This window comes from Alligator mississippiensis, chromosome 6, assembly GCF_030867095.1.
Source record: "Alligator mississippiensis isolate rAllMis1 chromosome 6, rAllMis1, whole genome shotgun sequence".
Lineage (NCBI taxonomy): Eukaryota > Metazoa > Chordata > Crocodylia > Alligatoridae > Alligator > Alligator mississippiensis.
The window spans coordinates 80,312,762-80,336,697 of NC_081829.1; the positions used below are offsets into that span (position 1 = coordinate 80,312,762).

A 23,936-nucleotide genomic window follows, 5' to 3' on the forward strand; every position below is an offset into this window, starting at 1 on the left:
ATCAAATACCAAAATGTATAGGTAATTAATTAGAATTAATTTTATTATAGTGACTGAGGCACTGGTAGGCTTCCTAATTGCTTTAAAATTGTAAATATATTAAGAAAACATTGTGTTCACCTGATAGCTATATATATTTTGGTGGCCTTTCATTTTAATATTGGTTTTTGGGGTTTTAATTAGAGAAATTGTGATTTTTTTTTTTAATCAGGGAAAACCAGCATCCCTGATCATCACCCAAAGTTAAGCTTCTAAGTAGTTTGTAGTTAAACCACATTTCTTTAGCCACCACCCTTACTGCTACTTGGATTAAATGACAAGCCATTATCATCAGCAGCCTACCAAAAAAGGACCAAAGAGGCTTTGTGCCTGGCAAGCTTCAGAATCAAAATGGCATCCCTGTGCCTGGATGCTATGAACTTAAGCCAAAGCCCATTCAAGTTAATAGAAAGACTCCTACTAAGTTCAGTGAGCCTTGGTTTAGGCTCTGCTTCATGGTGGTGAAGTATATGCACTATGATATCATGATATATATTGCTCCTTTAAGTATATGGGAGGGACATTCCTGAATGGCTGAAAGGAAAACAGACTAACTCTAATTTTTCATAACAGATGCACATATAAAGAAATCACCAAGGGAAAATGACATATTATGCAGCTTCCTTCTGCATCATATGTTTTTCAGATGAAGCTAGACTTCAAGGAAGAATGATTGGGGCTAGAAACCCAAACTGAAACTGATTGCAATCAAATAATCCCCATCAAATTGCTCTCACCATGTGCTTCACACACAAAGCCTGTTAAATGATATGAGCAACAACAGAGCTGACAGGGAGGTACATAATAAAAAAAGCTTATGGAGAAAAGCAAGAATATAAAAAGACTGGAGTAAGGACGAGAGGAACGTAGCAAAGCAGGAAGAAGGATAAGAAGTGTGAGATAGAGAAGATATCCTTGTATGGAAGGCATGGCATAGACAGTTCCCCACTCTCTGTGCATGAAATAGCTAAGCCATTTTCTTACGTGAAGTATAATTCTGACAAAGTTATTTTTTTTGGAGACAGCAAAACTAAGAAGGAATAATAGAGATGGCAGCCCATCCCATCTGCCCTGCTCCATCCCCCTTGCTCCTCTAGCACTGTTCACCACTACCAGAGTTACTGAATGCAATTAAAAAGAAACAGCTCACCAAAGGCTTAGTGTAAATCCATTTGGGATAGCTACTTCTTGTAGCCCACTCAAAAGAATACATGTAGCTTTTAGGTCTAATTTAGAAAGAAAAACATCCACACATCTGACACTGCATCATACTTATCTTGGTAAAATGATAAAATAATCAAATGGTAAAGTCAGTTAAATCAGCATTGAGAAAAAGCATGATTCTTTTAAGTGATGATACCTATTTAAAATGGTGCTTTTCTTCTCAATTGCAATCAGTTTGAGAAAGAGCTAAGTTTTATTGTTATGGTGGCAGAAAAGAATCATCTAACATAAAATTTCTATAATGTGCACCTGAATTATCTTTCCAAATAGAAATAGCTTGCTCATAAGACATTTATGTAAGCTTTTCTTATTCATATTAGCAATTCTATAAATGTATAATATTCTAATTTCATACTATAATAAAATAACATATCAACTTGGAATTGTGATTGTAATGAATGTGGTTTTTAGACGCTGTTAGCTCAGGGCAAAATACGGTCCACAGAGGGACTTTGTTTGGCCTGCAGCAAGTCCCTCAGTCCTACCTGGCCCAGGCGCCATCTGGCCCATTCTGCATCCCACCACCCTCTAGGCAAATAGCAGGGCTGAGGTGGCTCTGCAGCTGGATTGCCTTTCTAGGCAGCCCAGGCAGTGGAGGCTCCTTCCAGCTGCTGGCGCCACTGGCTCCAACCCCATGGTACAGCGGGGGATCTGTGTGCACAGAACTGTCACCTGCCCGCCCCATGCCTGCAGGCCTGCTCCAGATTTGCCTACCCACATTAAACAGCGGCAGCTTCGACAGCAGCTGGGCAGAAGCTGCTGCTTGGCATGGGGGAAAAGCAGCCCCTCCCTCTCGCCGCTACCGGGCCTTTCTTGTTGCAGCCACCCAGAACCTGTTCCTGGGCTGCCCTGTGGCTCTTCTGCACTGCCATCACTACCCCACTGGGCAGCCCAGAAGCAGTGGTGATGGCGGTGGAGAAGAGGCACAGGCAGCCCAGGCATAGGCTCTGGGCAGCTGCAGCACTGAGGGGAAGGACCGCTTTTATGCCACGCCAAGTAGCAGCTTCTTCCCAGATGCTGACACTGCTCAATATAGGAGGGCAGTCGAGAGAAGTCATGGGCACGCTGGAATCAGGGTTGTGTGTATGGGTTCTGGCTGGTCTGCTCCAGCTGGGCGAGTCTGGAGCAGGGCTGGGGTGGGCTGGGGCTGTGCACTGTTGGCATTGGTGGAGAAGAGCCACAGGCTGTGATGGCTCTGGGCAGTTGTAGAGTGTGTTTGTGGGGAGTGCTGACTGGCCCGCGGCAGCTCCCCAGAGCTGCCTATGTGGCTCATAGGCACGAATAATTGCTTGCCCCTGTGTTAGTTTCTTAAAACCATGGATTTGCATACTCAGCTGTTACCAACAATCGTAAGCCTATAATGATGATAGCTTACTTACCCATCAGAGCCAGGTCTAGAAGGTGTACTGTCTGATGAAATGGAAGATACTGATGCAACAGATAAAGGTCTTGAAGATGACGGCATAGTGAATGATCTAACCATAGACCTTGGCCGACTTCCTCGTCTATCATCTAAACTGGAGGGCTACAAGAAAGAAATATAACATCTTACTCTTTTTAGAACAATCTGAAATGTGTGTATTAGAAGTAACGTTGACAGTTTATAAGGTTCTTTCGGTCTAGAGTTTTATATTATTTTTACCATCTTTACATAATCATATTGAGAGATACTGATTCCATAGTTGCATACATTTTTGTCCAGATTGAGAAATACGGTAAGCATACACTTAATATTAAGTGAATGTTGATATTCCATTGATTATAAAAATGCCTATATTATTTAATAAAGAAATATTATAAATCGTATTTGTTTTAAGGGAATAATATATGTATATACAACTATTAGTCTTCTCTGCATGTATTTTTGCACCTCACGTGACTTTCAGTATATTTAAAATAAGCCAACATTTAAAAAATATGGCTGTGATGTTTTTGTGAACAAGCTATTGACAGAATGACATCAGACAAAAAAGAAAATAATTTAAAGTTTTTGTAAAGCAGACATTCTTTTAACAGTTCTGAAGCTTTGTTAGTCATTAATAACTGATATATGCATATAATAATTGAACTATTTCAGACAAGAATAAAAATCTCATGCTGTTTAATCACAGATAGATTTTCCACCCTGTCAAATACCCATAAATTGGCAGCCTACAAGAAAGACAGAAATGATAAAACTCCATCAATTCTGACAATTCTTAGTAGTGGATCAGAGGTGAACTGGCAAGATAACCCCACCTGGATAAGACTTTTAAGTCGGCTCCTTGACAATGTTAATGTATATTACTGAAGCACCTGACACATAAGTAGAGTTAAGTCAAATTCTCTTTTCTGCTTGGGAATAAATTATTGTTTAGAGAGACATAGCTTCAAATGTGTTGGGGAGGACAGTTTTAAAGGACTACAGATGAAAAAACATTAAAAAGGATACCATTGAGGCTGGTAAATTCCAAATATAGTTGGCATGTAAGTGCCAAATCAGACTTTTTTTCCTTCTTCTCAATATGTCAAGCACTGACTTAAATGTGTCACCAATACAAAAAATCTGAAATTCAGGATATAAACATGAAGACCCTGAAAAGTAACTGAGAGTATGAACTTACAGAAAGTTAGCTCTTACTCTGCAGTAAAGGCAAGGTAACCTACCCTTCAATGAAAAAGTCAGGGAGTTTGCCAGAGGCAGGAGGGATTTCAGTCATTTGCTTCATTAATTTTATATCTGTCAGATCAATGATGATCATTTGTGGGTGCAGGCCGCAGCGTATTCTATAACAGTACTTAAATTGTCAGCTGTACATGGTTCCCCCCCCAGAAGTTGACAATGAAGCATATGAGGTATTATGGTCTACTTTTTGGCACAGATAGATTTCATGTTTTGGGCCTGGTTGACATAGCACCATTTCATGAGGTTTACTTTACAGCAACCAACACCTGTGTGAAGACAGGTCAGTCATTACAAAATTGTGCATTGTTCCTCTGACTCTGAAAGTCTCATCTAAGCAGAGGCTGCTGTTCCTTGCAATCATGCACTCCACACCATCACCACACGCACTCCAAAGATGGATTGCAAGGATCTGTTGTAGTAATAATTTCCTTCATGATTTAAGTCTCCTAACAGATGCATGCTAGCAGAGCAGAAGCTGTATGGTCTGTGGTTTGGAGTGTCCATTCTGCGTGACTGGCCACTATTCTTCCGATACCCTAGGGCACAATGCAGACCAGGTGATAAAGACTACATGCTGGTCAGTTTGAGCCAGTCATTGATGTATTTACAGCATTCAATCAGAACTGGCTTGATCCTTTCTCCATGTATGCACCTCGCCCCACATGGGGCACACATTATACTATTGAACATCAAAGGGCTATCTATCTGTGGTTGATCTGAGCACAGCTGTTTTTCTTTTCCATTTGGAGTTAACCTGTTTCTAGATGTTGTTTTATCGTGATCTCACTTTTGCTTTGGTTTCCTCGATATATGCTTTGTATTTCAAACTTTGTATTTCAAGTTTGAACAATGAGTTCTCACTTCATGTCTATGGTCCTCAAGTGAAAGGCAAATGTTTCAATTTCAGTTGGCTTAGCACAGAGTCAGTTTTCTCCACAGTATGACTGACAGAAGAGTTTAGGATTGGTTTGATGTGGTGAAAGTCTTAGCCTTGAGCTGTCACAGAGCTTCTCTGCATAAATGAAACTTCTCTTACCCTGGTGCACGTACAATTTAATTTTCCATCCGATTCTACTAAGAACCGTTGGTTCTCAAATAGAGTTCTTGGTATGTGTTCTGCCAACAGGTCCTACAAAGACAGCTACTGTGATCAAGCCCTTATGGAAATCGTCTGTGTGTTGTATAAACCTTGATGGCTGACTTGTATATGATATCCACCACTCACCCCAAAATTTACAGTTTGGTGGTAATTAGGAAAAATATGGTGGTACCATTCAAGGACTTAGTTAACTTGCACTGTCTGACCATCAATTTATGGGTCATAGGTAGGATGGCCATATGTCTCGGCTTGGCTGGAACATTTCAGGATTCCATACGCCAGTCCAGTCTGGCTGGTCAAAAATCCAAGCAAGGACATGCCATCTGTGGACAGGGTGGGGCCTGATCCAGTCTGCTCTCTTTGCCCCCACACAGAAGCAATGGTGCCCGCCTGGCCACCTGCCTGCCACTTCATGCTGCTCCGCCTCACCACCGGACTCCAACTTGGAACTTTTGACAAACTGTTCAGGACCAGGTTATGAAATTCTGGAGTGTCCCAGCCCAACCAGGATATATGGTCTAGTCAGAGGCAGGGAATGTGAGGACCCTATGTTCAACACAGTGAAGAACTCCCTCCAGAAGGTGAAGGAAAATGGCGCATCGCTTAAGAGATGATGATGATGAATGGCAGTGTGTGGAGTTTCAAGATGAGATCTACAAAGACCTGAGTGGCCTCCTTTGCAGTAGGAAATCAGTCACAGAATGAAATGGACCATGTTTGTCAGCCAGTTGATAACAACCAGGATGGTCATATTGCCCTTGGAATTAAGTGGTTCTGCAATGAAATCCATGGCTGAGATGGGGTTGATAGAGGCTGCAGCTTAGCCTGATGGTTCTTCAGCTGAGCACATGCATTGCAGGATTTGATATACAATTCCATGCATAACTGTATGCATAGACATCAAAAGTTACAGGAAATAAGCCCAAACACAGACTACTGAATTGTGTTTTATTCAGAGGGTTGTTCACTGGTGTTCCAGGTTTTTATTGCCCTTAGGCACTGCAATTGTGAACCTGGTAGGGCTTTGAGGAAGTGGCACAGATTCGTAGATGCTAGGGTCGGAAGGGACCTCAACAGATCATTGAGTCCGACCCGCTGCCTAGGCAGGAAAGAGTGTTGGGGTCAGAGGACACCAGCCAGATGCCTATCCAGCCTTCTCTTAAAGACCTCTAAGGCAGGGGAGAGCACCACCTCCCTTGGAAGCCCATTCCAAATTTTGACCACCCTTTAGCCATTTCTTGAACACCATTTTCCTAGGCAGCTACTCTTTGTCCCAAATACTCTAATTTTGTACAGATGGACTTCTCTTTCGTGAATTGAAAGGCTGGTATGACAAAGGCGTCAACTCGTGGCCAGTCAGCACACCAGCTTGCCACTTCATCTAGGGCAGTTTGCCCGGTCTTTCCTGCCACGACTTGTTGGGATAAACCAGTTATCAAAAGCAGGAGACTGTCCATTTTAATACCCTGATGCCAAGGGATTTACACATGACTCCAACCTTCTCTTATTGTGTCCCATCCTGACAGATGGCATCCTAAGTTGTTTATAGCACTGGTCTACAGCAAGGCTAACTCTGCCCCTTGTTGGGCCTCTAGCACTCTCTCTTGCACACTGCCCCCTCTCACAGGGCCTCACTTACTCTGCCCCTTCTCAAAGGGCCTCTTTTGTACTGCCCCTCACTCAGCCACTCTCACTCTGTCCTACTCTGTGACTCTATGACCTTCAGGCTTGGCTACTCACTCTCTGGCTGGCCCATATGCAGCCCTTCAGGCGCGACAATGCACCCTACTCTAAATGGCCACCAGCCTTATGCCTCATCCTGGGCTGACTCAGCTGCTAGTTCCTTTTCAAGCCACTACTTCTGCCCCCCCTGCCCCCGCTGGGGCCTTGGGGTCTTATCCTGGGCTCAGGTCCCTCCCTCTAGGTGTGCCTGGCCATACTATCTTCTCTATAATCCACTGGGTAGTGGGGGCTAGGGTTATAAGGTGCCCCTACCTGCCTTTCATGGGGAGGCAACTGGCCTGGCATTTCTGGGGAGCTACCCCACCATGGGTAGCCCCAACAGGCCATCCTTCCCCAGCAGGGTGCAGTTTTCAGTCATACTCAAGACCAGGAGCCTTCTGCCATCCCCATAGCTCTTGCCCTTACCTCCGAGCTGTTCCTGAGCAGCTGCTGAGCCAGATGGTGTCTCTCCAGCAGCCGACTGCTGACCCAGCCCTGAGAACCTATATCTAAAATGGAGGCTAATCTACTCTCTCCTCCAATCTCAGGGCTCTCCTGCAGTCATGCAACTGCCTCATTACTATGGTACACACCTGCCAGCTGCCCTGATGTCCGCTCTGGCCCTTAAAGTGACAGGCACCCAAAGGTGTTCTGTCACAGCAGGTATGTACTTCTTTCTTTGGACCATGTCTCTTGAGAAAAGACAGCTCAAATTGTAAAGTCTGATGCATCTACTTCAACAAAAAGGGCTTGGAAGGGTTCTGGGGGACCAAATTGGATGTATATGTTTCCAGTCATCAACACTGGTTTCATGTCAAAGAATGCTGGGCCTCTAGTATAATGAGGCACAACACTTCTTGAAAAGACCATCAAAGAAACTAATCTCATCAAGAGGAATCCTTCAGGAAACACAGACAGAAATTAGAAAAGCTAAAGAAGCATACTACTTGACATTCCTTGGCACTCCCCAGTTGATAAGAGTGTCCATCTTGCCTGGATCTATACTTATACCATGCTTACTCTGTTACTGTGGAATTTGCTTAGTGCTCTGAAATTGTGCTCTTAATTTTGAGCTTTTGTTTGAATTAAACTATAACCTTAGCTCTTATGGTTACAGTGATAACCTTTGCAACTTATCTGAATAGAAACCAATGCATTGACATCTGCGTAATACACACATTGGCTGACACAGTGCTCTGACATGCACAACCTGCCTCAAATATAAGGCAAATATCAATTTGGCATTTTTCCAGGATGCCACTGTCATTTTGCCTACAGAATTCATCATTTTGCTCTAACCAGTCATAAAACATTTTGTTTTGTCTCTTTAGTCTGCCGGGATTTGTCTGCTGTGTCTTACCCATCAGCTTTCCTTCTAAATGGGAAATAATTGGATTACAGTGCATGCTCCCTACACTATTCTATGGAGCTAGGCAAGAAGCCAGAGCTGGAGTATATATTGTAGCCAGAGAGTAGGGGAACCAGAAACACAAGCTGGCATTACAGGCTGTCTGTGAAGTACTTAATATGCAACTGGTGCATGCCTTTATTTTTAAAATTCTTATTGACAGGAAATGAACTTTTGCTACCTTAAAAATAAGTTAATGATACCTCGGGTGAAGTTTAGTCCTGTATATTTGCTATTGCATAAAATTACTCTTTTAAATTTTTTTGGAGAGAGGGGGTGGAAATGTTTAGCTTTAAACAACATTTAGTTATTTGTTTTCTTGGAGACAAATTATATGTGGTTGCAAGTCAAATCTCTTCAAAATGGTAGGTGAATTTTCCCTCATCATTTATTCCAGTTTGAAATCTGTTTAGCCATTTGGGACCACAACAAACAATACAAATCAATATAAATGAGTAAACAGAAAACATATTTCAACTTTAAGGTATATATTTGTCTGTATTTTGGATAAATGCTCAACACATTCATAATTGTTTTTTCTTTAAGAGTAATAAGGGGAAGAGTTTACAGTCTCGATATAGGCTTTACACATTACTTTTTTCATGACAATTTTAACCAAAAGTTTAAAGAATACTTATAACAATGCTAGAAATTTTGTCAGTGCTAATGATAAAAGCTGATGGGCAAAGAATTCATAACAGTAGCTTTCAATATACTTATAGAATACAAGTCTGGCAAAGCCAGCCTGAAACTAACTGTAACTCTGCTCATCTGGTACAGGATGAGCATGAGGATAAAAGACTGGCCCACTTTACATGCCCACTGAGTGTATTAACAGCTTTAAAAATACATTGGCAGACAACCTACACCCCTTAAAAATACATTAGCTATTAAGAGATTAGTAGCTGGCTAAAGGAATTTACAACTTAAAACAACTTCCCACTGTCTTTAAGCAGAAACATTCAATCTTAAATAATTAAAAAAACCTCTCCTTTGTAACTAATCTATGTTTTAAGGAAGAGATACAAAATCTGTGGGGATTTTTAAAATTCTTCTCTTCACCCAGAAGCCAAGGCAAAAGTGGTGGCCAAAAATTACATTTTCATAGGGCAGAAATGAAAATATTGTGCTGAGAATCATTCACCTAGAACAACTTAACCCCAGTCACCTTAAATTTAAATTGGAATGATAGTAGCATAAGCCTTGCGAGTAAGGTCAAAGGTACAATCTGTCCTTAAGAGCAGCCAGTTATTTGGTGCACCTACAAATGCAAAACACTTACTGACTTTAAAAAGAATTAAAACTACCTTAGTTCTGACATCTAACTTTGCAAGAGGTACTCTGTGACACTCTTTAACATGTATGTCTAACATCAAAAGAGGAATGCATCAAAGATGTCAAACACCGCTTGGGGATTGTCGTTTCTTTCAAAGTACCTTAAAATGCAACATTTTGACCCCCAGTGGATAGTTCTAGATATTTTAGGAAGAAATCCTATTCTGAGAAGTCAAGTTAATATGGATTTTTGAATGATTCCAAGGGCATTTGGTCACTTCTCCTAGGGCCTGAAAGTGTAACTGAAGTTTCCTGAAATACATGGTTGCTTCAGAAGACCTGGCCAGGCATAAGGTACAGGATAAGTACATTAGAGCCCTATCGACTTGCCCATGATACTGTCTGTGGGTCTTGGACTGGCCTTGTGTACAACATGCTGCCCCAACCCCAAATACTGCATAGGGCATGCAAGGCTGAACCTGGTGCATGTGCCTTAGATAGTGCATGGGGCTGGACTGGTGCCTGTGCTGGATTAGCTCTGCACACTGAATCTGGGGCCATTGAGTCTCCATTGGGCTTAAAGACTGACCCTGCATGCTGTATCTAGTGTACAGGACTGGTTTGATGCGAGTACTGCATGCAGCATGTGTCCCACACCTTGTGTGCTGAATAGTGTGTGCAGGACTGGCACATGCTGTATGCGGCACATAGGACTGGAGCCAAGGCAAGCTGTACATGGCATGTGGGGCCAGCTCATGGTATGTGATGCATGCACATGCTGGCTCCATCTTCGTGTTCCTCATCCGACCCAGAGCACCAAATGAGTTCGATACCCCTGATCTAACATGTAATACTTGCCAAGTGATCATATTCTGCAGGCTACTCACCTGCAGAATTTTGGGGAAGCTAATGAGAAAAATAATCATCCGTATAAAACTGATTTTAAACCCATCACTAGCATTATCGCCTACCAAAAAATAAAATGATTAACTTACCAAACATTCTTAAACAATCCTCTGTTTTAACTGGGGGGGGGGGGGGGTGTGTGTGCGCACGTGTGTGTGATTTCATCCTTCAAGACATTCATCAATGTGAATTAAGTTAGGAAAATTATAAAGTACCCTATATATTACAGTAAATCTAAAAGCAGATACTTTTTTCAAATATAATTTTGGGACAACTCACAATTGTTCTGACCCCATATTGCTTTTCTACTTTTTCTTTAAGTTGCTTGAAACAGGCCTCCATTCTCTCATGAAACGGTCTAAGCGCTTCAGTTACTTTCTCTCCATGAATTCGGATCCCTTCTGCCAAGAACGGAATCTAAAAATAAAATTAGATCACAATTAATTTTCTGATCGCCATCAAGGAGGGAAGAGAGCAAGAGGATTTCTAAATATACTTTAACATTTCTAAGACAAATGAACTATTATTATTATTATTCTATAAAATCATACCTAACACAGGAAATAATTAGCGATCCTTTTTAATAATACACAAGGTTTCATTTTCACTCTTTTGCCATGGTTCTTTATAATTAATGTATACATAATTCTGTCCACAAAACACATTCCATAAACACAGCTAAATTTATCAGCATGAATAAATACTGCCATTACATTAAAAAACCCAAACTGTTCTTTAAATTGGCATGCTGACGAATGCTGACTCTTAAGCTAGGTTATTAATGTCAGCCCAACCAGGTTTCTTGAGACTAAACAGGACAGAGAAAAAATCTCCAGATTGTTTTTATTTAACAAAAGTTATTTATAAAGCCCTGCATTATGCTGAAAAAATTCCTAGCTATTCATATATATTTGGAAAGCTAGGACTATATAGTATACAACAGTATTTGCTAAGGAAATGTACAACTTTACATAATAATGTCTAGAAGATTTTCATCACAAAATGGTTTTCAAAGAACTCTGCTGGGGAGTAGGTTAGGTAGGTAAGTGAGAATGAAATTAATTCTCTCTTATAACTGAAAATAACCATTTACCTGCAAGATTTCTGTCATAAAATATCCAAAGTAACACAAACTTATGTAATTAGTTCATAGGGTGGACGTGTAGTTGACCTTTTAAAATGTTAAGACAGACATTTTCATTCTCACTGTTATATAGACCTACAATTAGATTTCTTATATCAAGCTTAAGAAAAATATTTCCTTTGTGAGATCAGCTTCAGTACACAGAGCACTGATTCTAAGCTAGATATTCTTTGCAGCAATCAAGTTAAGAGGCTTCTTCTTAATAATTCATAATTAACCCATAATACTGATTAAAAACAGATTTTTCTAATATGACTGAGCAGCAATCTCCATGAGCAGATTTATTAGTAAGAAGGATAATAAGTACACAATTGAATTACATGTGAACAAATTCAAAAAATCTTATCAAGATGAATCCATGAATAAAATGCATTTTCTTGCTATTTAAGAGCAAGCAGCTGTTGCTTCTCTTGGCACTCTTCAAAGGAAAGACAGAATAAGTACAATATTTCTACTTTATCCACACTTATTTATAATCTACGTGCTTTATACTCAGTAGCAAAGCTTAAACATTAAACTTATCTTGTTCCTGTTACTCTGTCTATATTAAACAAATCTCAAAATTGCCATAATGACCAAAGACCAAGTTGAGACCCTCTTGTGCACAGTTCTAAGAGGTCAGTTGGTTAATTTGTTTTCCCTAGGTGCGAGAGAAAAGAGAGGCTTGGACAAGTATCTTAAGATTTATAAAAATGTTTCTTGCATCAGGGATATTGCTGGTTGCAGCACACATATTGATTAATGGCTAACAGAGTTTAAAACAATGGTCTGCTTCATTCCTGCATAACAAGGATTAGTAAGAAGCTAGAATTTAAAGCCAAGCCCTCTTTTTAAGAGAAGTGTTTATAAATGTAAGGTATACATTGGCCAAGCTCTGCAGTAGCTTCACCAAATCTGAGAACAATGAGGCTGGCACAGGAATGGGTATAGAGCACTTTTCCCTATGAAGACAAAGAAGGATCTTTAGCACTGATGGTCCCACTCTACTATGGCAGTATCTCAATATTTGGAGAAAAAAGCAGTATTGCTGTTTGGAATATGTGACTTCTTTCCAGAAGTTGATCAAAGAGAAGTTTATGGTATGTCTGACCATCTACTAACCCATGCTGCTCATCCATGTGGGCACCAATGATACTGCCAGGGGTGATCCTGAGCAGATCATCACTGACTACAGGGCTCTGGGTGCAAGGGTGAAGGGGAAAGGGACACAGGTGATGTTCTCCTCGATCCTTCCAGTCAAGAGAAAGGGCCTGGCCAGGAGTGGACGCATCCTGCAGATCAATGCATGGCTATGCAGGTAGTGTCGCCAGCAGGGATTCAGCTTCTTTGACCATGGGATGTTGTTCCAAGAAGGCAGCTTGCTGGGAAGAGAAAGGATCCACCTGACAAAAAGATGGAAGAGCATCTTTGCAGACATGCTCACTAACCTAGTGAGGAGGGCTTTACACTAGGTTCTCACTGGGAGATGGACAAAGCCCTGATGTAAGTAGGGAAATAGATGACCTGGAGGAAGCTCAAGCAGGAGGAGGCAACAGGGGAGGTGGTCTCATTCTTCCTGAGAAAGTAGGACAATCAGCTATCTACCTCCGGTGTCTGTACATAAAACCATGGAGCCTAGGAAACAAGCATGAATAATTGGAAGTCCTCACACAGTCAAGGAACTATGACGTGATTGGAATAATAGAGATTTGGTAGGATAGCTCACAAGACTAGAGTAGTGTCATTGATGGGTATGAACTGTTCAGGAAGGACAGGCAGGAGAGAAGAGGAAGAGGAGTTGCGCTATATGTAAAAGAACTGTATGATTGCTCAGAACTTCAGTATGAAACTGGAGATAGGCCTGTTGAAAGTCATTGGGTTAAGGTTAGCGGGGAGAGCAACAAGGGTGATGTTGTGGGTGTCTGCTATAGACCAACAGACCAGGAGGATGAGGCTTTCTTCAGACAACTAGTGGAAGTTTCCAGATCACAGGCCCTGGTTCTCATGGGGGACTTCAGTCACCCTGACATCTGCTGGAAGGGCAATACAGCAGTGCACAAGCAATCTAGGAAGTTTTTCAAGAGCATTTGGGACAACTTCCTGGTGCAAGTGTTGGAGAGACCAACTACAGGCTATGTTCTTCTTGACCTGCTGCTCACAAACAGGGAAGAATTACTGGGGGATGTAGAAGTGGATGACAACCTGGGCAGCAGTGACCACAAGATGATCAAGTTCAGGATCCTGACAAAAAGAAGTAAGGAGAGCACAGGTCCGAGTAAGGACCCTGGACTTCAGAAAAGCAGACTTTGACTCTCTCAGGGAATTGATGGGCAGGATCCTCTGGGAGGCCAGTCTGAGGGGGAAAGGAGTCTAAGAGAGCTGATTGTATTTTAAAGAAACCTTACTGAGGGTGCAGGAACAAAGCATCCCAATGCGCAGGAAGAATAGCAAAAATGGCAGGCAACCAGCTTGGCTTAGCCGAGAACTCTTCAGTGAGTTTAAACACAAAAAGGAAACTTACAAGAAGTGGAGGCTTGGAGAGATGACTAGGGAGGAGTATAAGAATAGTGCTTGGGCATGCAGGGATGAAGTCGGAAAGGCTAAAGAGCAATTGAAGTTGCAGGTAGCAAGGGATATAAAGGGTAACAAGAAAGGTTTCTACAAGTATGTTAGTGACAAGAGGAAGGTCAAGGAAAATGTAGGTCTTTTACTGAATGGAGGAGGCAACCTAGTGATGAGGAGGAAAAAGCTGAAGTACTCAACATCTTTTTTACCTCAGTCTTCACAGGCAAGGTGAGCTCCCAGACTACTGCACCAAGCAGCACAGTTTGGGGAGATGGTGAGCAGCCTTCAGTGGTGAAAGAATAGGTTAGGGAATATTTAGAAAAGTGGGATGTGTATAAGTCCATGGGGCTGGATGCAATGCATCTGAGGGATCCAAGGAACTACAGACCAGTCAGCTTCACCTCAGGTCCCAGAAAAATCATGAAGCAGGTCCTCCTCAAGGAACCCATTTCTAAGCACTTGCAGGATAAGAAGGTGCTTAGGAACAGTCAGCGTGGATTCACCAAGGGCAAGTCATGCCTGAGCAACCTGATTGCCTTCTATGATGAGATGGCTGGCTCTGTGGATGCAAGGAAAGCAGTGGATGTTATATACCTTGACTTTAGCAAGGCTTTTGATATTGTCTCCCACAGCATTCTTGCAAGCAAGATAAGGAAGTATGGGTTGGAAGAATGGACTGCAAGCTGGATAGAAACCTGGCGGGAACGTCAGGCTCAAAGGGTAGTGATCAATGGCTCAGTGTCCAGTTGGCAGCTGGTATCAAGTGAAGTGCTCCATCAGTCAGTACTGGGGCCAGTTTTGTTCAATATTTTCATTAACAATCTGGAAGATGGGATGGAGTACACCCTCAGCAAGTTTGTGGATGACAGTAAGCTGTGGGGAAGAGTAAATATGCAGGAGGGTAGGGCTAGGATTCAGAGTGACCTAGACAAATCAGAGGATTCGGCCAAAAGAAACTTCATGAGGTTCAGCAAGCACAAGTGCAAAGTCTTGCATTTAGGATAGTAGAATCCCATATACTGTTACAGGCTAAGCAGAAGGTCTGCAGAAAAGGACCTGGGGGTTACACTGGACAATAAGATATGAGTTAACAGTGTACCTTCATGGTCAAGGAGACTAATAGCACACTAGGCTGCATTAGTAGGAGCATTGCCAGCAGATGGAGGGTAGTAATTATTCCCCTCTATTGTGCACTGGGGAGGCCACATGTGGAGTACTGTGGCTGGTTCTGGACCTCTTACTATAGAAATGATGTGGACAAGTTGGAGAGAGTCCAGGGGAAGGCAATGAAAATGGTTAGGGGACTGGGGCACGTAACTTCTGAGGTGAGGTTGAGGGAACTGGGCTTATTTAGTCTAGAGAAACTTATTTAGAAGAGAAACTGAGGGAGGATTTAATAGCAGCCTTCAGCTACCTGAAAAGAGGTTACGAAGAGGATGGAGCTGGACTGTTCTGAGTGGTGGCAGATGACAGAAAAAGGAGCAGTAGTCTCAAGGGTAGCAAGAGAAGTTTAGGTTGAATATTAGGAAAAACTCTCATTAGGAGGGTGGTGAAAGACTGGAACGGGTTACCTAGAGAGGTGGAGGAATCTCCATCCTGGGAGATTTTTAAGGCTCAAAAGCTCTGGCTGGAATGATCTAGTTGGGGATGGTCCTGCTTTGAGCACGGGTTTGGGACTAGATGACCTTCTGAGGTCCCTTCCAACCCTAATTTTCTATGATTTCCCATGATTCTATACATCTCTATAGTGTAAACCAGTGTTGTAAAGAGTTCTCTAAGCTAGCTCTGTGCACATCTGGTTGGGAATTCTAAGCAGTCTACCTACATTAGCTTGTGCCAGCCCTGCATTGCAGCAGGACTATTTAGTTTGGGCATAGTACAATGTTAATGCTGCCATGCCACTTTCATTTATGGAGCTAGCATGTGCTACCTAGGCTATCTGCAGAGCACTGCCTTGAGCCATAAAGACATTTCCTTAGGTCACAGAGAGGTATTACTGTATTACATTTTTAGTGCTAAATACCTCTTCATAGTGCTACAAAAGGATACACTCAGCACTACAGGGTTGAGGCAGTTTTGCAGGTATCACTGATATCATTCCCAGGGGACTGGAAGTTTGGTGATTCTACCTCTGTGACTTGGTCAAAAATTAACTGCAGCTTCTGGGGATGGGGGACCCAGTTTCACTCCTAGATGCACGTTTCCATGGCTACAGAGCGAGTCTGAGTACACAGACCCAGCTGGCTCAGCACTGAAAAATTCAGCTGGCCTAGAATGTCCCCTGCTGTATCAAAGGTATTAATGAAATGCATGTTTTAAATAGTTGATATCAAAAGCTCAACAGAAAAGGTTAAATAGAGGCCCTGGCTCCAAGGGTCCTCCTTCCAGTTGACTAGAGAAACTGCAGAGAGATGTAGTTAGTCATGTTAGTGTGAAGTCAAGTAGAAGGCAGGAAACAGTATCCATATGTTCATAAAGATGGCATGGATTAAGCATTCTCTTTTGTCTTGGTGAAGACTATTAGCTGAACTAGCTTCAGAGGACACTGGGTACAGTTAAACCTGTGTGAGATTCTATTATTTATAGAGTATCTGTTGAAAGAAGGCTAACATCCAGGATTAAATCTTACAGGATTAATTTTGAAAACATGAGCTCTGTCCATTCAAAGGCTGGAGACACTGTGGTCTTAATATCATATGGTATAGGGTGTGACAAGAGAGAGCACCCAATCTGCTTCAGAGAAAGAATAAGATGACCAAGGTATAAATAACTGTCTTATTTGAAGAGAAAACTTGGTGAAGTCTTGGCTGGAGGATGTGCAACTGTTTTGGAGATATTTGTTCAAGTTCACGTGTAGTAGGGCTAAAGTGCTGTTTTAGCCTTGATGGTCCAGGACATGTATGAGAGGCAAGGGCTTTTTTGTGATGCGTTTTACTGGACCAACTACAGAGTTAGTCCAATAAAACAGAGGTTTTCAACCTTTTTTTCATCTGCAGACCCCTTAAAAATGTAAATGCAGGTGCAGACCCCTTTGGAAATTTCAAATGGAGGTGCGGACCCCTTTGAATTGTAAGTGGGGTATTCATATACTTTTGATTTATCACAGTCATCTTTTGCAGATCCCTTAGGCATAGTCTGTGGACCCCCAGGGATCTGTAGCCCACAGGTTGAAAACCACTGCAATAAAAGATACCACAAAGAAAATATCACCTCAAGTGCATGTAAACATACTATGCACTTATAAATTCAATTTGAAAATATTGTCAAACTTTGTCACTGATGTTGCTTCAAACTGCAAAATGGTTTACCACAAAACCTGAAAATCCTGAGCTGAAAAGTCCCTCTTTTCTTCTTTAGTCAGAAGGAGATAAGGAGATCTGGTTAGTAATGAATGGTACAGAATTCTGATGGGAAACCTGCATGAACATACAAGGAGTAGTGGTGATTGAATTTTGCTATAGTTATATTGTTGCCGAGTCATTTGACCTTGGAATAATTGATGGGTTTAGTTTATTTTAATTGATCATGAAGGGTGATCTTAGCTTTGGATGAGTGTTTTTATTATAGAGTAAAAAAAAGAAAAATCAAAGATAACAGTGCATAACTGAATTTCAAAAGGAAAAAAAAATACTCCAAATAGTATTTATTCCATAACCTATTTTTCTCCTAATCATTCCTTATTTTTAAAAGTTTCCAAGCTACTACACTATTTAATATGTTCAGCAGGCAGGGATTTTAGTTTTCTGCTTAAACAGAAAATGTTACAGTACTCCGATTCTACTTCCAAATGCTTATGAAAATGAAAACTTTTACTTTAACAAGATTTTCTGAATGGCTTATGTTGTACACTGTAGGTTACCTGCAGCAGTATGGCAAAGGAGTCATTCCATGTGTTATGCATCAGTCTTTGTATGATCTAAATATAATGGCTAGCAGTTGAGATACTGACTACGCCATCATATCAAATTAAACTTTATTACCATCCTGGGCTGAGGAATCAGCTATTTTTAGCTCAACATTACATGTCCAAATAACATTATGGAAATGTATTTCCCCAAGAAATAAAAAGTAAAACATTAGGAAAAAAATGAACCCCATTAACATCAATTAAGTAGACCTAAAAAACTGAAACCTAACCATGAATTGGTGCAGTCAATCATGTTCCGTGAAAATAATACCACGTCATTTCATAGGAAAATTGAAAATCCTAAATTTAGATTTTAACAGCATTAATTTAGTCCATACTATTTCTTCATAAGTACGTACTTCAAGCTAATGGCAAGCACCACACTGAATGGAACCACTAAAAACTGAAGGCCTTTTATTTATAAGGTAGGCTAAACCTAACATTTTTACCACATTGCTCCATCTGTAAGTGCATTTGTCCTGTTCTGTAATGGCTTCTCCTGACAGTAGTTCCAGTTTGCCTTACAGTTTGAGACTGATCAAAAAAGATTATTAAGTTTTTATTTTTCGATCTCTCTTCTTTCATTTATAGTACTAGCAGAAAGGGCCTATGGAAGTCGCTGTCCTAGCCCAAGGGGCCTGTAATTCTAAAAGATCAAAGAGAGAAAGGCAAGGTGAAGGGGTCTAACAATGCAAGTGAAATGGTTAAGGAAGTAATTAGTCACATTCAATAATATAATTTGTATCTATTGTATATATGCACACCTGAACATGCACACACACAAATAAAAGCAATCTTCTTAAAAAGCACACAGTACCAACAATAAGCTAGATGAAAACCTATTTACTAGGAACTAGAGATTTCCCAATTTATTTTTACTTACTCATGTACATCAACAGATTCTGACATACAGGGAAAGAAGTCATTGCTGAGATGGTGATGAATTCAAATTAGTGGCTAAGGGGTGAAATATTCCATCCCTTCTCTCTTACCCCCCACCCCCCATCTATCTAGTTTCTTACAAGAGAAGCAATATTTAAGTTTTCTTTATCCTTGCACCTTTTCTATAAAGTTATGCTATTTGCCTTCTGTAAGACATTAAATAGTTTCTAGAAATGTTTTAAATATAAATACTCTAAATTTGTACACGACAGAGGTAGTTTACAAAGCTGTCTTTTGACAGATGCACCCCTTATTTTCAGAAAAAGAATTTGTTTCTATTAATCTCTTTTCAAAAAGTTTCTTATTGTCCGTCACAGTTTTAACTGAACTAGTAATGTGGAAATTATATATATACATATGCATTTATATAATCTAACTAATCAAGATAAAACCTAGATATATTCTATGTGCATTTTCTAAGAGTACTTTCTTATTTTAATGTACTAATGTTTTCAGCAATATGATCCTCTACTGGGGTAAACTGTAACCATGAACACTATGAAAATTCATTTTTAATATAGTTATTAAGGGCAATGACACAGTGCTGACATGAAGTTACTCTCTTGGGATCAAATTATTTTCTTCTGTATAACTTGAAACTCCTAAAATCCAATCTGCTGTGAAAGCTTGCAGGGGAAAAGAAGGGGAAAAAAAGAAAAAAAAAAATCAATATAACTTTTGCAGACCAAACTAGTTTTTGTTCAGCAATAGTTTTATGGCCTTCAGAGGATTTTTGAATTTTATAACTTCTGTTTCTGCTATCTGTAAAACTGAATCCTCTAGAAATTTAAATTATTCCCTTTATAATAAGGGGAGAATTGAATATAAAAAAAAACAATTGTGGTTTTGTCCATGGTGAAAACATTTTTAGTCTCATTGGTAGATTTTTATCATAAATTTTTATCATAAAAATAGCAGCACATAGTTTTACAAAAAAGGCTGGAATGTGGTTTCTTGATTTTCTTAAAATGTGTTTTTGGTACATGTAAATGTAGCCCTTCACATGGGAAGGATGGTGCTATATTTAAGGCACAGGGCTAGAAGAACTGGGTTATCATGGTTCACCATAGATTCTCTGTGTAATCTCTCAGTTAATCCATTTAAAGTATGTTTCTGCTATGAACAGAGACCGTAAGCATGGTATTGCAGAGTTTCACCATGTATCATAACATATCCATTTTGTAAAGCAGAGAGTGAATGAGGCAAGGGCTTCAAGTAATCTCTAGCTTCATTTACTGTGCCTGTTGTATATAATACTTTTATTAACTGTTACCTACATGTATTTGAAGATACATTAAGTGATCACATAATTCAACTGTTAACACACATATACAAAGGACAGACTCATAGCTTAGTATTTAATTTGTTTGTGCTTAAATTATTAATATTTAAATGCAGTTTACATGGAATTTCATATTAAATCTGAATTAAAAAGTAGGAAAAATTAGAACTATATTCATAATAGTATCAGCCAACACTAAGATCTTTACCCCTTTGAAAGGTAATATATTTGTATCTTTAAAGGGTAAAAATAGCCTATGTGATAAAAAATGAGTTAATAATGTTAGTTACTTGTGGGATTACAAAATGACAAACTATGTCAGATTCAAAAAGATGAACTTTAGCTCATGTTCCAAGTCAGTCTAAATGCCACTGAAATGTATACACTAGGGTGAGCAGTTTGATGCCTGGATTTTGTCAAACGTGACAGCAGGCCGCCTTCATATGCCACTTGGCCCCTGCACAATTTGCATTAGACAGTTTTACCTGCCATGCTATCAGGTCCTTTAGTTTTTCAATCTTTTCATGGTCTTCTGGGTGCTCATGCATGTATTTTTCAGTAAAAAAAGCCTAACAAAGACAGAAAAGTACCAGTTACTTCAGTCACTTCTGAAAATCAGTCAACATTTGATACCTATGCAAATATTTAGTTAAGGCAAAGGTAAAGAAATCAAAGCAACAGATTTTGCTATAAAGTATCATTTTACAAATACACAATTAAAGGTGAGGAAGGACAGGTATAATATTTAACACCAATTAATACAAAGGCATTTAAGTCTTGAAAGCAACAAAGCAGAGGAAGGAAGATTATCCCATAAAGGTTAATAACAAACGTTTTGTCACACACCAGTGGCATTGCTGAAGAGCTCTACTGAGCCCTCCTCATCTATAACACCCCTACACATCAAAGCCCAGGGGTCTGAGAGTCCTGTGTAGGTGAGCTACACTGGAGATATTGAAGTACCACAGAAGTTACTCGGTAAAAAGGAAACTGAAAGCACATTTCTTTTATTTATCCTATGAGAATGTGCAGTATGTAAATCAGCTCATATCAATAAGGCATTCATGTAATTTTTATATTTTCAACATTTTTAACTGTCTTCTGTACATGTTTATCAGATAACAGCTACATGAAGTAGCTCAGTTCATTTAGACACATTTGGAATGGACTAATACCTTACGATAAGGCTCTTTCAGGAAATCAATCCATATAAGCATAGAGATATCATGGCAGGAAGCACTATAATCAGGTCATCTACCTACACGTGTAATGTAGGCCACAGAATTTCACACAGTAACGTCTACCTTGATGCAAAGAAGTTCCAGGTGAATGACAGCATATGTTTTAAAAGCTATCAAATCTGACCAAATTGTTTCAAAAGAAATACAATTCTTTATATCCCTTGGTACACTGTTTCAACCTCACTACTAAACAAACCTTACAGTTGTTTCTTCAACCCACAAAATTCTTTAATAAATATTAACCCATTATAATATACTGCTGAACACATGGGGCATTGTAGCTTTTCAAAATTCTCTCTCCCCCGCTCTCTCTCTCTCACGTGTGCACATTCTGTCACACACACACACACACACACACACACACTTACTTTTACATGATGAAATTCTACAACTGAAGAGATGGATAAATATGACAGCTAATTTTGACCATACCTTTTCATAGTTTGTGAAGCCTCCCATGACTGCAGGATCCACAATTCCATTAAGTAACATAGAGAGAGGGTTAATAGGTAGATTTGGATCACTTAAATGTTGTTGAACCATATTATTGATCCTATCATTTGTCAACTGCATGGTTTCTATTGCATTCTCCAGTGGACTGATTTCTACCTAAAAGAACAGTATGAAACAAATGTTCATCAGGAGCAAATTCCATTTTGATTTAGTGTGTGTATGTTTGGAAATGATTAACTATACTTTCACAGCTCACAAATTAGTCAAAGTGTTTTGTGTACAAATCAAGGAGTCTGGTGAAGATTCAGTGCACTGAAAAACACTACCATAGTGATGAATTATTTTAAATATTAATTAACTTAATTTTACTGTAGGTTTGTTTATATTTGCATTGGTACAGCATTATTATTGTCGCCTATGGCTCTCAAAGATCAAGTAAGTTTAAAGTGCTGGAATTGCCTTGCACAGATTCTCTGAACTTCTTATTAGATACTGGGGAAAGTTACGGACAAGGAAACTGCTACAGAAAGGCAGCTCTTCATGAGTACAGAAGAAAACCCTTTTAATGTAATAGTAAAAAAACAGATAGTTTCTTGATGTGAGTTGTCAGGAGTTTCTCGATATTGTACTCTTAAAAAGCTGAGACATTAAGGAAAAAAGGTATTTCTGTCTGGCCTTTGCAGCAACTCTTGTGCTATCCTCTCAGGAAACTAAGAAGTTGTACTGTAAACAATTACATTCTCACATTTATTCCAGGAGGTAGTACTGTGTTCTTCCTATTTTAGGAAATAAAGGGCAAAAGCTAACCTAATGTTTGCATAACCCAAAGTTGTCATTATTTAAACCAAAGACCCTCAGACTCTTTAACAGTGTGAATCAATTCTGAATAAAGTGAGTGCAATGTGAGCAGCTTCAGTCTCATTCGAATCATATAGGCCCTCTACTGCTCCATGAGAAAAGATACTACTACATTTTCTCACGCACAACACACCCTCTTTCCCCCAAAACCTGCTGCTGGAAATTGGTGTGCATGATATATGCAAGAAAATATGGTAAGAGAAGTTTCTGTTGCTTACCAGGCAAAAGTAAAAGTAAAGTCTGAGCACAGGTACCAGAACAATAAGAAGTTGCAGTCTCTTAGCTCTTGCTATTCAGTTACTTATTATAAGGGAAGATCTTTTTTTCTTCATTTTGTTTTTCAAAAACAAGGTGAGCATTTTATTTTGGGGCATTGTGTATGCAAGGAAACATGTTAAATTCAAGTAACTATAACACTTGCTTACATAGAATGAAAATATTTGCAAAATACTTGAAATATAGCTAAAATACATATGCTAACATCGGTGGAGAAATGGACAGAAAGGCTGCATCCAGACAGGCACAGCCATGTGTTTCCCCAGGCACAAGTTGTGCCACTGCTACTTGGCCCCAGGGAATGCTCATGTCACATGTGCTCTGGCACACGGCAGATAACCCCAGGTGGGGTAGGGGAGACTGGGGCTAGCAACTGTGCTGGCCCCAGCAGCCTTACCTCGGGTCCCGGGGGCTTTCGGGAGCTGCAGTTGTGGTGCTCTTGCAGCTTGGAGCCTGGCTGGCAGCTCGAGCATGGCTCTGGCAGGCCAGGCTCTGGTTTTGGGTGGTGTGTGCTACTACCATGTGCGCCACGCCACTTTTTTAAAGCATGGGTTTCAATCCCACCCCGCCTCCGCACTGCAAGGTAGCGTTGCAGGGACACCTGCATGAACAGTGTGTAGCGCCACAGACAGGTCTGCGGTGCCACATACCTCACGCCCATGCTCATCTGGACACAGCCCAAGAAACCCAAATCTCAACCAACCAGCAACATTCCCTACTTTGGAATCCTTCATTTCAAGGTTGGTTGTTATTTATCTGAAAATGGTATGCTGGGTATGGAAAAGGAAGGGTAATTGGGGCTTGTAAGGAAAATGCAAGTGTATATTTGATTACATTCTAATTTACATAAACGTTACATAAATAAAGAAGCACTCCTATCTAGCTATCAGTAGCTTAACATGCTTCTGAGAGCCACTTATAATCAAATCTCTTTAGTTGTTGCTCTTACAC

At 40.2% G+C, this 23,936-nt stretch overlaps 1 protein-coding gene across 4 annotated transcripts in view; it reads right to left on the reverse strand.

Annotated features, from left to right (window-relative positions):
- The window catches only part of DOCK1 (dedicator of cytokinesis 1), a 555,371-nt gene that overhangs the window by 60,910 nt on the left and 470,525 nt on the right, over nt 1-23,936 (reverse strand). For all 4 annotated transcript variants that reach the window (XM_059730036.1, XM_006259204.4, XM_014611383.3 and 1 more), the window contains 4 exons: nt 21,831-22,007; nt 20,643-20,726; nt 10,618-10,755; nt 2,643-2,788 (listed from right to left, as the gene is read on the reverse strand). In XM_059730036.1, the coding sequence (XP_059586019.1) occupies nt 2,643-2,788; nt 10,618-10,755; nt 20,643-20,726; nt 21,831-22,007 (545 nt within the window). The remainder of the gene's footprint in view (nt 1-2,642; nt 2,789-10,617; nt 10,756-20,642; nt 20,727-21,830; nt 22,008-23,936) is intronic.